Below are 18,051 nucleotides of genomic sequence, written 5' to 3'. Positions count from 1 at the left end.
AATATTAATCATAAAATTATAAGAAAAATTTTGAACTTCTCAATTGTTCTATGCTTTACGTTAGATTGATGTTTTCAAGTATAACCAAATTGAAGAAAACCTTTTAATATCTGTTATTCTGACTATCAAGTTAATTTTATTTTGGTCCCAATTTGTGACAAACTCACCGTTTTGGCTCCATAAATGTCTGACAGTTGGATTTGGCCCCAAGGGTAAAAATAATACAGTATTCAATTTTTTCGGAACTACCCTTGCGAGCCAAAATAGAATTATATCCAAATAAATTAAAAAACACAAACGCCACATCACCTCTCTATTTCCCATCCACTTCACCTCGTCTCACCTACATCTCATCTCCACCTCACTTCCAGTGGAAAGTCGTCGGCCGGAAAAAATTCTGGACCGACAACCAACCCTAAAAAAAATTCCTCTCTCAAAACTTTATGGCGAAGGTAGGGTGGGAAACAGTTCGGATGGGTAGTTTATCGTCACTTACTCTTTAGGTCTTGAAAGGGAAAATCGGAAGGGCACTTGTCAAAGTTTGGTTGTATGTGGCCCGTCTGTACCCGCCTAAATTGTCGGGCAATCCGGGTACCGGATCGGTCGAACTCGAGCACAATATTTTTTTGTTTTTGCTTGAGTGCCCATAAAAGATACTCGTTAAGATTACACTGAAGTAAAGCCGATAAACTAGTCCAACCAAGAGTGGCATATCCTTCAACTCTTTTATATGAAATCTCAATCACTAGTGATGTGAGATTAAAATCTGGACACCGAACTTATTTTGTAATGATAACATAGTCCCATATTGAAAACCCTTTGAGATGAAAGAGATATAAAAGTTTATAAATAAGAAATGTAGACTTTCCATACACATATGTGTAAGTGTGTAGTCTAAATGCTAACTACATTAATTGATTATAACTATTTATATACGATTAAATGTCTATGTAAGTCGAAAATATCAATCGGACTCATACAGAAGGCCGGTTGGAGTCTTTTTTCCGTGTTCGTCCAACTAAAATTCACGGTCTGGACGGGTAGTGTCCGTCTCAGACACATCGGGCTCGGACGGTTCGTAGGCAAATCCAGGCTCGCGGGCCTTTTTCCCACCCCTAAGCGAGGAGAACCCCTTTGCCAGAGATCTGGTTCACTAAATCTAAACCAGACCTTTAAAGGTCCAGCGAACCACATCTCCGGCGAAGGGCAAACCCCTTCGTCGAAGAGTTTATATAGAGAGGGGGAGAGAGATAGATATATAAAGAAAAGAAAGAAGAGAGGGGGTGAAGAAGAAAGATGGTGAAGAAGAAGAAGAAGAGAGAGAGAGAAAAAAGAAAAAAATTGATAGTTTGAAGGTCGAAGGAAATTTAGTAGGCCGGCGACCTTCGTTGGAGAAGGTGAAGAGGTGGTGATAGAGATGAAGTAGAAGAGAGATATGATGAAATGGAGGAGATGAGGAGAGATGATGTGGTTTTAATGTTTTTAAAGCTTTTGAGATATAATTCCATGGCCCCCAAAAGTACTTCCGGTGACCATTGAAAAAAATTTATCTTTGGGGATCAAATCGAACTGTAGGACACTTATGAGAACAGTGAGTGGGCAACAAATTGGGGGTCAAAATGAAATTAACCCTTCTATTAATTATAACTCATTTACATTCAGAAGATACTAATGCAAACTAAAAACAACAAGTCTAGGAAGCCCGCCATTTGAGGACTCCCTAGAAACCGTCTACCCATACTAGATAAAAGGACAAGGAAAATTCCACTATCTCTCCCTAGAACTTTCCTTGTCCTTTTGTCTAGTATAGGTAGACGGTTTCTAGGGAGTCCCTAAATGGAGGGCTCCCTAGACTTGTTGAATTAAAAATATGAACTAAACGAAAAAACAGAAAAGTTATATGAGAAATTATTAATTGAACTTACCAATTAGGTTAGATAAATTCATGGAAAGGTCGAAGTTAGAGTGTCATGTCGGTCGTAGTAAGATCAGAAATATATATATAACAAGTGTAGGACTATTTTCGTAGTTTTAAGTGCAAAAAGAAGATTTCACTAATTTCCAATTAAAAAGGAACACCTTAATTAAACATTAGTGGTGAGAGGGTAATATTAAACTCCCCCTATATAAAGTAAGAAATTTAATAACAACTTCGGACGGTAGAACTTAATTATATAATTTGCGACACATAAATTACGATTTGAGGATATTAATCACGCTTCCGCTTCCGATACACTAAGCAATGACGGGAAGCGTATTACATGAGTAATTTGAACAAATGAGTAGTTGTTTTATTATAGTTTATTTGGGCAAAAAGTCCAAAAAGACGGGGACAATAAACTATAAGTAAGTTTTTTTTCGATGAAATAAGCTATAAGTAAGTTAGAGAAAAATAAGACCATGTTTGGCGCGCGGGAATGGAATGTGATTCTTGGGAATCAGATTACTGTAGTTTGATGTTTCGTTTGACCAGGAATGGGAATTTGATTCCTGACATATTCCTAATTAGGTGTTTGGTTCGTATAGGAATAAGAATGTAAATATTTGTAAAAGCTCACTTTTACCCTTCCTTACTTAAACTAAATAGAAGACACATCAATTTTTTTTTAGCATAAAATATACACATCAACTTTGTTATATATTAAAATCAGTATTATTTTTTCAAATTAATAGATATAAAATAATAACACGATACATCAAAGGGTTAGAATTTAAAGATAATAAATAAATATCTTAATAAAAATTTATCTAAGATTAAATTTTGTTCATAAACATAAATAATACTTATTAATACCAAATCCTACAAAAAAAAATAAAATTGGTAATTCAATATTTTGTTAAGGATATATTTGTGAATAAATATTAATATATGTGATCCCGGAGAATGGGAATCACAAACCCGCCTCCCCTCATGGGTTTGCTATTACCCTTTTTTGAGGGAATCACATTCTCAGAACCACACCATTCCCGCAAGCCAAGCAATGATCTGGAATGTGATTCTCGAGAATCACCCGCGCACCAAACATGGCCTAAGAAGCATGTCCAAATGGTCGGAGTTCAGACTGGCCAAAAAAATATTAGGTAAACGAACTTTTGCGCCAGTACGGGTCGGGCTCTAAAATTCTACGTTCATTGAGATTATGGGGAGGGTTATTTTCAAAACCCTAGAGTCCACAACCCGTCTAAATCCATCAAATATTTGAGATTTACCGTATATCATATGGTCAACAAGTTCAAGTTAGAGAGGAAAATTATAAGGCCCAAAACTCGGGTCAAAATATCAAATGAAGCCCAACCGGGAATATTAATGCAAAAAAAAACCCAAAAGTTGAAATTACAAAACATTTTTGAAAATTTCTGAACAAAACCCAGTTTGCTCTCAACAATTTTGTAAATATATGAACAAATTTGTTTTTGTTCACACATAATTATATATGTTGTTACAGTTTCAAAAGTGTTGTCAACAGTTTAAAAATTGGGCTTTTTTACATTATTATTCTCGAGTGGGTTTTTTTCCGTATTTGGACCCAAATCTTGGGCTTTTCTTACATAGTTTTTCTTCAAGTTAGTCCTACATCACTTAAAGAAGCAAGCTAAACCTAGGCCCTAATAAGTGAAAGCGTGCAACCATTGGACTCGGTAGTCTTCTACACAAAAAAGAACAAGTGTACAACTGGACTCAAGTCTCAAGGTGGCAAAAGCAGGGAGATATACAAAGCTGATTATGGAGTAGCAACGAAAAATAGTTACCTTTAGCTAGCTATACATATAAAATCGTGCATATTTTATAGCATTATATTACCCCAAACATTATTCAACATCTTCATTTACATTATAACTTATATATTCCATCACAGAGAGACCTTAGATTGAACTGCCAAAAGCTGATACTATGATATAACATCCTCCAATCTTTAAAAGATGAAGTGTTTTTTAGAGCTTAGAAGTTGCAAGTTTAATGAGATCCTTCCTTAGTATCTTTCCTGATGGATTTTTGGGGATTGCAGAAACAAATGCCACTCTTCGGACCCTCTTGTATGGTGCTACCTGTAAACATAATAATAACATCTCTTCAGATTACATATACAGAGCCCCACGACTTGTAGTTTTTGTTGTACTTCATAACTGAAATCTAACTCCAAACTGGACTAGGCCAAAATAAAATTTGAGTTTCGAAATCTAACACGAGCTAGGTCTGGATTAGCTTGAATCATATTTCAAAATGTTTGGTTTTTGTGCGACTCGAAACAATGTCCAACTCAGGCTAGTTTTGGATCCATTCCTACCAGATGTAAAGTACGTCTAAACTACGAGTTCATGATCTGAAATAACTTTAAATGACTATTGTGCCCTTCATCAGAACAACTCAAACGCCAAGAGATTCTGCTCAGAAAAAATCACAGAACCTCAACTAAGTTCACATAAATGGTTTCACTAACCTGTTTGGCTACAAAGTCCATCACTCCACTGTCCGAGAGATTACTTCCAGATTTTCTAACTACATATGCCATGGGGAATTGTCCAACCTCCTTATCAGGAAATCTGTAATAGAAATACATTATTATTCATGAATCTTCCCCTGAGATATCTAAATTTTGAAAAAAAAAAAAAAAAATATCTTGTTACCAACAGACATTCACCAAAATCAACCATATATCACCAACGAGCATACAACTACAAGTCCTAGACTCATAGATGTTTCATTTTTACTCATAAGATTTCTTTCGTTCATGAGGATCTATTGTCACAAAAGTCTACTTGTTTAGTGGCATAAAGCATGTGACTGTTGGATTGTTAGTCTGCATTTAACTCGACCCAGTTTGTTATATTCTTGGTCATAGTCGTTATTTTCCCATGTGAGGCTACTCTCGTACGACCCAATCAACAAAAGGCATGAAATGATGACTTACGGGATAACAGCAGCATCGGAAATTTCTGGATGAGAGAGCAACAAGGCCTCTAGTTCTGCAGGAGGAACCTACCAAACACACAAGATAGTTCAAGTTGTTAATAGCGAAGTTCATGAAAATTATTTCTGATGCTTATCACTTAATAGAAAATGAGGGAGTTTGAAATAATGGAATGATGTTTAACTTACCTGATATCCCTTGTATTTGATTAGTTCTTTCAACCTATCAACTACAAAGATGTAACCATCCTCGTCAATGTAGCAAATATCTCCTGTTCTTAACCATCCATCAGAAACTAAGGTTGATGTAGTAGCTTCTGGATTGCTAAAATAACCTACAAAAAAAAAGCAAGTTCATTTTAAGATGAAAGTCGGATCAAGAATGAATTTTCTTCAATTTATGGCGATATCCACTACAAAGGGCTATTATGGTTGAGCCGTACAAAACCATATGAATTCAAGTGTTTACAGAAAGAAAATAACAGAGAGCCCTGAGCCCCCGAAGCATATGAATGGAGCTCCTGCAATTTAATTTATCTATCTTCACACGCACCCTTTTTCGTTAGGAGAGACGGAGCTCGTATGACCGTTGGACATATAATGTATTGACACCTCATATTAAATTTGTAGGCGTCCGACACCACACCACATTGGCATAGTAGAGACACCATAATCATTACAGTTTGGGACGTTGGTAAAAATATTTTCTGTAGTAGTTTATGTGTCTATCAATGTATAAAGCATCCAATAAATGCAAAGCTTGTCTAGCGTGCTAGAATGAAACGTGATTGATCAGAATCGCATTCGGAAATGGTATTTAGTACGTGGGAATACATCAGGAATCGTATCCCAGCAAATAAGAATACGAACCGTGGGTGGGTTAGAGATTCTTTTCTCTTAGAATAGTATAATCAAATAATCTTATGCAGAAATTAGTTTCTACTAATCCTATTGCTGACCAAACAAAATAGTCAAACAGGGTCGAATTCAACTTCTTAAAACAAATCAGTTCTTTAGCTTTTACCTTTCATGACAGTTGGACCGCGAAGCCAAAGCTCACCCGTCCGATTAATACCGAAACTCTCACCCGTATCCGGGTCAACAATTTTCGCTTCCATACTTGGCGACAATAGCCCTGCCGTCCCATACCTCCTACTTTCGTCCAAGGTATCTGTCGACGCCCCTATCCCGGCCGTCTCTGTTAACCCGTATCCCTGAAGTATCCTAACGTTCCTATACTTCCCAACAAAACCTTCAATCACTTCTTTACTTAAAGGCGCTCCTCCTGATAAAACCGACTCCAACGATCCCAAATCATACTTGGCTAAAATTTTATCAGCGTTATTGATGAGTCCGATTAGAATCGGTGGCACCAAAGGCAAACAGGTCGCCTTATATTTCTCGATCGAAGATAACATCTCATCTAATTCGAACCTCGAGAGAACTACAATCGTTGATCCTGATGCTAGTAATCCTGATGCAAAAGCACATAACCCGTATATATGGAACATCGGAACCGTACAAATATATGTTTGAACTCCTCCGTCTTCGGATCGGAACCGATTCAGAACGGTTTGAACCATAGCGATTAGATTTCTGTGCGATGAAACCACTCCTTTACTCGCACCAGTTGTACCTGATGAGTAAAGAAGAGTCGCCGTGTCATCTAGATCAACTCGTTCTTTAACTCGGGTTTGACTCGGTTCTTTTTTCATCATTTCATCTAACGAAGTAACGATTCTTGATTTCGTACTTAGATTTGATGATTCTCCTCCGATGAGAACGATCGGTAGTTTCGAATCAGCTAGTTTAGGAAGAAGAGATTGAGTAGTAAAAGCTAGAATCGGTTTTGAATCGGCGATTTGTTTACCGATTTCTTGAGAAGTATTGAGTGGATTAGTTGTGGTAATAATAGCTCCAAGAGACATAACAGAGAGACAGATGACAGGGAAGAAGATGGAGTTAGGAGAGAGAAGAAGGACGACGTTACCTTTACGTATCCCGAGATCGGAGAGGGAAGAAGAGACAGAATCGACGGCTTTCCAAACTTGAGAAAAAGTTAGGTAACGGCCGGTAGAAGAATCGATGTAAGCGATTTTGCCGTAGTGAGCATTTGAAGAGATGAAAGTAGTTATATCTAGGGTTTCATTACAAGGAAATGGAATTGGTTTTCTTTTACTGTAGAAAGTTGAATTTGAGTTGCAGAAACCACTTTTAGGATCGATCATCATACCATTTTGTGCCATTATCGTTTGAAATCCCTATTTCTACTCTCTTTCTCTCTCAAGAAGCTGAATTAATAATAATCTTGAGCTTTGGGGTTTTGAACTTATATACTATATAAGAAGACAGTTTTGTTTGTTTTTCTTCTTGTGTTTTGGAAAGTGAAGTAAATTTCTAGATTGACCTCTTTTAGCTTTATCAATTGGACTCATGTCACATTTGATGCAGATGCATTAGGGAAGAAAAAGTGGTATTGTACTATTTTATTCCTTGAGTAATGGATACAAGGGGTGAAATGTTTGGACATTGAGTAGACCTACTATTGAATCAAACTTTGACACTGTGGAAAGTGAGTCCACTTTGGTGGCGATGATACTATTTTATTGAATTTTTTAAAGTAAATCCCCCAAATGTTTGTGTTTTGTGATTTGGTCCTTCTTCTGATCTAGACAGTTGAAGGATTCGACGGTCCAAATCTTAGAAACTAATTCTTGACACCTCAAAATGAGTTCTTCTGAGCTCGACTCAGTTCCCATCTATGTCTCTCTTTCTTTAGCTGGAACTTAGGTCTCCCCCTCTTCTTCTTATGTCTCTCTCTCTTTCTAGGGTCAAGTTTATTGTGTGTATAAGGTATGAGCCAAGGATAACATGCACAGCCAAAGACTCTAAGAAAGTCATAATCAGGTGAGCAATAGAACAACTTCTCTATTGGTGAAATGTAATTCAAAGACATTAGTGGGAGTCTATTAATGAGATAATTAGTTGTGTTTAATGTCTCGAGCCAATAAGAAGTAGGAAGAGAAGACTGAATCAACAAGGTCCTAGTAATATCAATAAGATGCGTATGGTTAGACTCAGGCGCACCATTTTGTTTTGGTGTATGAGGACATGTCAGCTGATGAGTAATTCCTTTTGTCTGAAGAAAACTTCTAAGGGAAGAAGAGATGAACTCTCCTCCTCCATCTGTTCTAATACATTTCACTGTAACCCGTAACTGATTCTCAATGCCAATCACAAAAGAAATAAAGGCTAAAGTGAAATCAGACTTATGTGATAAAGGAAGGAGCCAACAGAACTTAAAGAAATCATCTATTACATTAGCATAATACTGAAACCCACTTACAGATGTAATAGGTGCAGGACCCCATAGATTAATATGTAATAGTTGTAATGGTTTAGAATAAACAGTAACATAAAAAGTAAAAGGAAGCTTTCTGCTTTTGCCTAGATGACAGTCTGAACAAAATGAAGTTGAAGTGAACAAGTGCTTCAGTTTTTGCAAAGATTGAAAGGATGGATGACCCAATCTCTTGTGCCAAAGAGCAGGAGAAGAAGGTCTAGCAAGCATTAACTTTATTTGGGGTTTATGTGGAGTGTCAGATTGAAGCTTTATTGGGTATAAACCTCCTTCAGCTGGCCCTTGAAAAAGAGTCTGATTCGAAGTTAAGTCCTTCACACAGTATTGGATCAAATGTTAAAGAGCAGTTATTGTCTTTGGTAAATTTGTGAACAGATAGCAAATTATGAGTAACTTGAGGAACAACAAGCACATTCTTGAGAGAGAAAGTATAATTTTTGTGTTTAAAAGCAGTGTTACCAGTTCTAGCAATGAGCATACCTTGACCATTTGCTGTAGAAATCACCTATTTGCCTTTGTAGACTGAAGAACAAGAAGGTTGGATGCATCTGGTGTAATGTGATGAGAGGCACCAGTATCAGCATACCAAGGATTTTCCCAAAATATTGGCAGTAGCCATCATAGCTGCTAGATTTTGTGGTGGATTGCGACCTTAATAGGAAAAATTCATTCGATGATAGCATTCAGTAGCTGTGTGACCAATCTTATGACATATTTGACATGTAGGCCGATCACCATTAGGAGAATTGAAATTTTGATGAGGATAAGACTTTACTGAATTAGAACTGTGATTTGGAGGAAAATTCTTTCTTTGAGAAGAGGAATTGTTATAGTTTCTGAAACCTTTGTTTCAATTTGGATACTGATTAGTGTTATAGGAAGCATTTGGTCGAGATTGATTAGATCTATTGAATGAGGAATGAGTTTGAGGATTGGTAAATAAAGCTTGATTTATATTGAGAGCATTCCTCTTTTGCCTTTCATTAATGGTGATTTCTTCACTGATGGGTAGATTTTGAAGCTCGGTTACAGATATAGGTGGTTTTCTTAACCTAATAGCAGCTGAAAATGAGTCATATTTAGAAGGAAGAGCTCTCAAAATACTCACCACCAGTTCAGCACTAGAGGTTGGACTATCAGCAGCAGCAAGAGAATCAGAAATTAAGAAATTCTGGCATTCAATCATTATCTTTCTTCAAATCACGAAGATTTTCTTGAAGTTGGAAGATATGAGAAGTAGAAGCTGCTGCAAATGAATCTTCAAGATTCTGACAAAGTTCTTGAGATGAATTGTTAAGAACAACATAAGGAATGACTGAACCTGATAAGGTCGAATTGATCCAGATCAGTAAGGTCTGATCTTCTTCAATCCAGTCAGTATATTCAAGATTGATCACCTTATTCTGATCATCAAGATATTGTTCTGGTTGTGGACGAGATCCATCAATCAGATCTAAGACTTTATGTTTCTTTAAGATAGGAAAAAAAGTGATCTCCAAGCTAAGTAATTATCACTTTGGAGCTTGATTGGAATGACATTTCCCATAGAATTTATAGCTAATGAAGTGATCTTGGGATGATCCATGTCAAAAACCGATTATAGTAGAAGAATTGATGAAATGATGAAATTCAGATAAGAAAAAAAAGAAGATCAAGTCATGAAGACAAGAATTTTAGAGAGAGAAAGAAGGAAGAAGATGAAGTCGTGAAGACGAGAATTTTAGAGAGAGAAAGAAGGAAGAAGATGAAAATGGAGAGGACTTCAAAGGAGAGCGTGAACTTGCTCTGATACCATAGTAAATCTCATTTTCATTAAGAGTAAAACAAGATTATACAAGAGTATTTATAACAGAAAGTATAACAAACTCTAACAACTCTCAACTAACTCTAACAACCCTAACTAACTCATAACAAACTCTAGTTGTTATGATAGGGTGTATCTCGAGTATATAAAACTCTATCCAGCCGAGAAACCAACTAAACCAACATAAGATGTCTCAAGTGGAGCAGTGGAGTATACCCAGGGTTCAACCTCAATTTGAATTACACTTCTATTATTTTAAGCATTTTTATACGATTTCAAGAGGTTTCAGTCAGTAAATTGTTGGTGGAGCTTGTTATTTGAACATTCAACCACTTTAAAGCCAAAATCAACCAAAATTTCTCAAGATTTTTTAGATGAGGTAGTTAGGATTGTTGGTGAAGCTTGTTCTTTGTCCTTTTTTTCACCCTTATGTTTCTCTCTCCTCGCCTTCTTCTTCATTCTTCATCACCTTCACTAAAGACTTTCAAAAGAAAAATCAATTTTATATAATGTTCTCCTCTTAATTTAGTTTCTCGCTTTTACTCTCTATCTGTCTCTCTCCCCCTCAAGGGCTCCATTGATGAAGGTCCTCAAAGACAATTTTCTTTGAAGGAAACCAGTGATCTTCTTCTTCTCGAAGCAGCCTACATCTGATTTTCCGAATAATAAATTTCACAAAGGAAGAGGAGAATCACTTAACATTTTTTGGTTGTTTTAAGATGGAGAAAAAAAACTTTTTGTTGAAAAGGAAAAGATAAAGAGAAAAATTTATGTATTTGACGGGTACTTTTGTTATCGTAGGATGCTCATGGTAGAATTATATGAAGGGTACTTTTGTCATAGTACACGCTTCCGTTTCGCATGAAAACCAACTAACAGAGTGTTTGACGAAAAACAAACAAATGAGGATTAACGCCAAATTGATTTTCATTTTGGATATGTAGTTCTAATATCACTAAATATTTGAAGACTAATGTCAAATTATCCCTACTTGCAAGTATTTGTAGTTTATTTATAGCACGATTATAATTCCTAAGTCTTTAAGATGGTTATCAACATCAGGGGCGGAGCTATTGGTGGGCTAACCCGGGCTGCAGCCCGGATGAACCCACCGTTATTTAGAAAGAAGTCTACAATATAATCACTAAAGCCCGGGTAGTCCACATTATTTAGAAGGAAGCCTATAGCATAATCACTAAAATCTTCTAGCCCAGTTGGTTAAGTGCTCTCCAACCACCTGTGGTGGTCATGTGTTCGAATCTTGTCAAAAGCTTTCTCTAATTTTTCATTTTCTTTTCTTGTTTTCTAGCCAAAACAAGGGTGTGTTTGGTTTTGAAATCTCATTTCTATAAAACCATTTTCTTAGCTAATTCTTCTTTTCATATAAATCAAACCTACGAAAGTGTTATTATACTAAAATTGAGTGTATTATATTAAAATAGAGATCGTTAAAAGCTTGATACATATTTGTTTTACTTCTTTCTTTTATCAAAATTAAAAAAAAAATCTTTGTATTGAGGGGGGTAAGCTCAAAAAAAAAAATTGGTTTACATATGTGAAGGATTAGAAATGCTCATTTAGTATTGAGGGGGTAAACTCAAAAAAATTAAAATTTTTATTACAATTTTCAGCCCGGCAATACTACAATTCCTGGCTCCGCCTCTGATCAACATTTGGCGTTATTTGTAGCATTTACCTATTCATTTAGGAATTTGTATTATTTTATGGTTTAATAATACGATAAAATTTCATAAATAATCTATATAATAACGGGGGACGATGTCCTTTCTAGAATATACTCTCATTTTTAAAGGTTAAGATTACGCCAACAACCTTTGATTGGAGGGGATAAGAGGTTAAGTCTCCACTCTAGATGTCGAAGGTTCGAGGCACGCTGACAATTCAAAAAAAAAGATCAAGTTTACGTCTTTCCCAAATTTATTTTCAAGAGTTAGAGATTATATTTATCAAACTTATCTCATCTCAAAGGGTTGAAACCATATATCCTGTAAAATTTATCTTCAAACATTTTTCAATAGCTAAGATTATACATATCAAACTTTTTTTTTGTTGTTGAAAGGACGTTTCGAACTTATCTTTAAGAGTTGAGATTATTGATCACTTGATATAATATTATAATTGTTCGTGTCAGACAGGACAAGGAACACACAGTCGTATCTTACTCATTACGAAGTGATATTTTTGTAGGTCAATGGATTTCCTTTGGCTACAAAAGCAGGGACTTTACCTGCATGAGGCACTCTTGGGTGAGTGAATTGAGTTGAGTTGGTTTGCCTGTACTTGAGTGAGATCTGAACCAATGGCAACCACAAGCTCTAGATTCACGTGGGTCAAATTTGTGGTGTGTGCATGATGTAAACGTGCATTATTAACAGGTACAGGATAGGTCAAAATTATGACTCCATTTCAAATTATTGTTGCTTTAGCTGAATGGGCATTATTATAAGAAGGAATACCTTTTGGCATTAGCAGAGTTGTTTCACGTGCAAGGGGAAGGTGGGTGGTAGGTCTAAACATTTCTTATTCCACTGCAGTCCAGTTCTGCTTGAACTTTCCTGGCTAGGGGCCTAGGGCATAGCAACCACAATCTTTAAGATCATCTCCAATTTGCAGCTTAAAAAAATCATTTCTAGTACTTAAAAAAAAGAATCTGATTATAGTATGTGTTTAAAGTTTGATTAAGCTTTTCCCTGTTAGATAACACTATTCAATTTTTTTTTTTTTTTTAAAAAAGATAACACTATTCAAATCTCCTATTCAAATAATATTTTCAATATAACATTTTAAAAATTTTAAAAATGCTCGGTTGCCGCTTCTTACATACCTTAAAAATAATTTTGAAAAAGGGATTTTAATTAAGAACATTTTTTATGAAAATTCAAACAAACTCCATTAGTTTTATGTATCAAATCTCAATTAAGATTCTTATATCAATGTGACGAGATACAGATTCTTCGAAATTTGTTTGTTTTTATATAAATCTCTAGAGTTGTTTTGTTTACTTATATGACATGATTACTTTGAAGAAATATTATTTATTATTTTGAAGATTTATGAAGAGATACGAGTTTAAATTTCAATATTGATGAGTTAGACAATAAGAGGTATACGAAGAAGATACTTTATCTTCATTGCCACATAATTTTAGAGGTACAAATTAAACTTCGCAGTAGAGAGAATTTTAATATAAAAAAGTCTAAAAATCATAAGTGGTGCTCAACAGGGGCGATGCCACATAGGGGCCTTTGATCTGACGGTCAGGATGATTCGCACTCTTAAGATAGATCCGTTGATGATCTAACGGTGGGCGTTCAAGGCGCGAGATCTTCATAAATCCGTTGAGATCTGACGGTCAAGATGGCACTCGAAAACCAACAGACAAATATGACTGTTGGGAAGCATCCATTCGTCTATAGGCACCTGTCTGAAGTGTCACCAATACTTCTATAAATGCCAAACGGAATCCAGCAAACAAAATACGAAAATTTTAGCTTTAACAGTTACATAGCATTTAGAGTCTAAGAAGTCGATTCATCTGTCGTTCTTACTACTTGTTCTAAGTTCGCACGCTTTCAGAAAACGAAGTACTCTTAGTCGTTATACTGCAAGGTACAGCCGTTGTATCCTGGGAGACAAACACCTTACTGGTTTTAGTACTAATACCAGGGTGTTCATGCTGTCTTAAGGAAAGAGACAACTCGACTTGGCCTTCTCTCTCTAATCTTTTATTTAATCCTTGTTTTTAAATAATATTGTTTTCCTTTTAATCTGTTTGAGATACAATATTAATTTTTTAGAAATAAAATTATCTCTGAATCTATTTCAGAAAGACATTCTAAAGTGTATCCCTGTTTTATTAAAAAAACAGAAACATCAGATTCTTAGTTTTTCATAATACCAGAAAAACAACAGTAGATTTGTTCATGAAAGAAGTGGATCTAACACAAGAAAGTAGGGCATACCTTTTAATCAAAGAATGAAGAGAGATGAAAAGACTTTTTGTGATGAAGATCGTTGATCAGATGACTAGTTTCGTCAAACAGAGAGGGTAATGGAAGTTGGAGTTGTTGGTCGAAGATGGTGGTGATGAGAGGAGCGGAAGAAGAAAAGGATGTGAATATTTTTAAGGATCGTCAACTGTGACGGTCTGTCAACGATTTTTGCTCCCATAGTCGACGATTTGTTTTTAGCTTGAAGAGAAGAAGTGGTTGTAGAGGTTTAGTGGAAACAAAAGGGAAGAAAAAGATTCATCCAAATTTTTATACACCAAGAGTTCTCCGGCTGCATGTGTTGAGGTGGTTGGAGACACCAATGGCCGATTTATGAGGGGAGCAGGTAAAGTACTATCACCACGATCGCCATAAGAGAGGGAAGCTCAATATCATATCAAACACCATCTCACTCATGCGGGAGGTCAACTCGGTTTCACTGGCGTGGCCGATATTTTCGGGATCCAGTGCGAAAATTTTTCGGGGCCCATCTTATGATGTGAGAACGAAAAAAAATACATGTGATATAATAGATGAATATTTAAATAATTTTTCGGAAGAATTTTTTTCATAAAATACATATCTTTATGTAACAAAAACACTACTATCTCAATTGTTACAAAACTTTCAAACTATATAAACTATATTCAATGTGATTAAGTAACTCTAAGAAAACAAATCATCTCTCTATTTGAAAGTTGCGAATTTTATAAATTAAAACAAATACTAACATAAATTAAGCATGACACAAAATTAGATGGAAAACAATACTCTATTGCATAAAAAATTGTCATGTAAACATAGAAAGTGTGTATACTAGGGAGATAAGACATGAAGACCCATTACATATTAGAGTGAGAAAAATAGAGGTAATAATTAGAAATTAGAGACTGGAGCGGTCTTTAGAATATCAATACGGATCATGAATTCATTAAAGTGAACTTTGTATTTTGGGTTTAGGACACCTGTAGAAGCTGGAACACTTAAAATGGCGTTGGAAGCTTATGGAGACTAGGGTAGAACGTAGAAAAAAGAGACTTGGTAGCCTTTAGAATATCTATGAGGAGGGTTATGAAATCATAAAACTAGCCCTTTTATTTACTAAATGGAGGCGCCTACAGAAGCTGGAATGTATGAAAACTTTATAGTGGCATGGCTGCAGGTTGCCTGTAAAATCTGAAACTTAATAAAACAAACATAAAGAAAATCTGAGAGGTTTCGAACTTGAGACCTCCCACGCGTGGGATGGGTTACAAACCAACTGACCTGCACACAATATTGTTATACAAGCTGGCCCGTAATATAAAAGTCCTTTTTTTAGTATAGCAAAAAATGGGGCCCTTGGGCAGAGGAGGGCCCGGTGCTGCCGGACCGGTTGCACCCCCCTCACCCACGCCGTCGGTTTGTAATATACTCGTGATTGTGATAAAGTAGCTCATCATTTAGTTGTTTTTACTAATATTAATAAGGTTACACGTGTATGGTTCAGAAGAAACCACCTTCTCGTACCGTGAATAATCTTAATTTAGAGTTTTGAAGCTAATGAAATCTATTTTACGGTTTTACCTTTATAATAAAATATCTATTTTGCGAAAAAAAAGTTTGTATTTCCCGAAGTTGCGGGCCTCGGAACCTCATGTAGTAAAAAACCTCAAATTCATGCTGGTGAATGGGGCACTAGGTGATCCTCTCCCTGGCATTAACAATGACTCGAAGATGTTGCCTGAAAACTTACCAGCCTATTATGTGAAGTTTGGTAGTGATCAGAGGCGGAACCAGGATTTCAAATCAGGGGAGGCGAACCTTAACTTGAACTTCACAAATTCTTTCGTAAGCAAAAAGAAGAAACTATATCGGTTTCTACTTACAAGCATGTAATGTCCAAAAATGAAAACTGAAAGTTGGTACTAGACACCGGTAGAAACGATTGATCAAGTTAAACCCTTTGAAGTGGATCTTAGATAGAAAAGAACAAAAAAAGTAGAAGATACAAATTAAGTTCGCTAAACAATAGTCACCTATTCATCAATACCAATTACAAATCAAATTGTTTACTAGACTACACAGTAATTATAATATCTAGGTTTATGGTTTCGAATGTAAAATTCAACTTTTGAATCACATTCTAGCCGTTTCTATCAAATAAGTAATCAAATTATTCATTTGACCGAAATAGCAGTACTTAATCTAGGTTTAAGGTATTGAGAGACTAATTCAAATGAAACCTAGTTTTGAGTCAACTTCCATGTTATATTATAAACTATCCAGGTTTTGCATAAGTTTTTTCTATTGAAAGATCAAAATATAATCATTTTCACATAAAAATAACAAACTTCTAAATGTTGTGAAAAATAAAGGAGGGAAGAAGAAAGATAATGGAAATATATTAACAAAGAGATTGTAGACAAGAAGAACTAGAATTGCATTCATATGTTTGTAGAGAATTTCTCTACTTTGGTACATTGGTATATTGAGTACTATGATACATTGGTTTGATCCATGTTCTTCATTAGCAAGTAACCTCTTTATATAGGCATTTAGCTTGATGAGTTACACATCCAATAGGCACACAATAATGGAGCTTGAATACAAAGTAATGGTGGAAAACCTATGGTGGTGGGAGTTACAATTGGTGGTGGTCATCCACCATAAATCTAATATTTATAACACTCCCCCTGGATGTCCACCACATCAGAAATTGTCTCATTAAAACCTTACTAGGAAAACCAATGGGACAAAACCATAGTGAAGGAAAAAGAGTACAAATTCTTTATTCATGTACATCTTTTATGTACATAATCTGCCTCATTAAAACCTTGTTAAGAAAAACCCCGTGGGAAAAAAAATCTTAACGAAGGAAAAAGAGTACAATGTGAAAATATAATATGCAGTGTTTTCAATAACTTGCTCCCCCTCACGAAGGTTGAGGGCATTGTTCAACTTTTTATCGTCAGCTTCCTTTTGGTATATATAGACAAAATATAATGAGTAGCATTTGACATTTCAAGTTGCATTTATATAATGTCTCAAAGTTCATGTATACTTTAAATTGAAGCTTGTTAAATCCTACCGGGATATCAATTGAAGTCACTATTCAGTGATTCGTATTTGTGTATCATGTATATCAGTAAGATAACTATAACATCTTTTGAAATTGATGTACTTATCACATTTCGTTGTACAATCCACTTGACACGCATAAGAGGTGTTAAATTCATCATTCGATGACTATTGTTTTAAAATATAGTTGTCTCACCAAAACCTTGTCAGGAAAATCCAACGGGACACAACCTGAACGAAGGAAAGAAAAAAGACTACAACTTTTAATCAAATTATAACGATTTTCAATACGCATAGTTGCCTCATTAAAACCTTGACAAGGAAAACCCTATGGGATAAAACCTTGACGAAGGAAAAAGAGTACACCACGATTGACATTTTATACATGAATGATGGTTGTTTTTTTGAAACCATATGACAACATATGTACTATATTGTTTATACCGCATTAGGTACTTCTGGACCTTAATTTTCTTTGATAGATTACAACTCGAGACAACATGAGTTGTTTTGAAGCTTGGAGCCTTTTAGTATATCAAAATTTTCTTTACTCGAATAATCTTTTTCAATACTCTACTTTGAAGCTTTGATAAACTCTTCAGGAGTCACGATAGGATTTATCAGTACTTCATAATATAACTCGAGGATTTGTAATTCATATTAAAATTTTATAAGTGGATTTCAAACCCTTTATAGATTGAATAGCATTTCTTACATAAGTCCACTTCATTACCTTCAGGGTAATTCTTTCTTGGTGCTTCATGTTGGAGACTTAATTATTTTGTGAGAAAAATTCACAACTAATGAAGTATCTCGTCTAAAGTTGACCAATATTACTTAGAGTAATTTCGAGTCAATATGCTCCCAGTAGCTACTATATTCAGAAATACCTCGTCTGAAATAATTT

General features: G+C 35.4%; 1 protein-coding gene across 1 annotated transcript; it reads right to left on the bottom strand.

Moving 5' to 3' along the window:
• Positions 1 to 3,767: 3,767 nt before the first annotated feature.
• LOC147544937 (putative CoA ligase CCL5) lies at positions 3,768 to 7,483 on the bottom strand. The gene is made up of 5 exons (XM_086673940.1): positions 5,934 to 7,483; positions 5,099 to 5,244; positions 4,911 to 4,978; positions 4,440 to 4,542; positions 3,768 to 4,047 (listed from the first exon to the last, which is right to left on the bottom strand). Exons 1-5 carry the CDS (start codon positions 7,153 to 7,155, stop codon positions 3,934 to 3,936), a joined length of 1,653 nt encoding a protein of 550 aa, XP_086530066.1. The 5' UTR covers positions 7,156 to 7,483; the 3' UTR covers positions 3,768 to 3,933.
• Positions 7,484 to 18,051: the final 10,568 nt, after the last annotated feature.

The sequence above is a fragment of the Eschscholzia californica genome, unplaced genomic scaffold (genome assembly GCF_041429995.1).
Source record: "Eschscholzia californica isolate CP2 unplaced genomic scaffold, dmEscCali1.0.p SCAF_4, whole genome shotgun sequence".
NCBI classification, from domain to species: domain Eukaryota; kingdom Viridiplantae; phylum Streptophyta; class Magnoliopsida; order Ranunculales; family Papaveraceae; genus Eschscholzia; species Eschscholzia californica.
This window is presented reverse-complemented; position numbering and strand designations above follow the sequence as displayed.

Bases quoted from the DNA above. Each gene is read 5' to 3' on its own strand.
- LOC147544937 (XM_086673940.1), bottom strand. From the start codon at position 7,155: ATGGCACAAAATGGTATGATGATCGATCCTAAAAGTGGTTTCTGCAAC. The intron at 5,245-5,933 runs GTAAAAGCTAAA...TTTTTTTTGTAG, and splicing joins CGGTCCAACTGTCATGAAAG to GTTATTTTAGCAATCCAGAA. The intron at 4,979-5,098 runs GTAAGTTAAACA...TGTGTTTGGTAG, and splicing joins TCAAATACAAGGGATATCAG to GTTCCTCCTGCAGAACTAGA.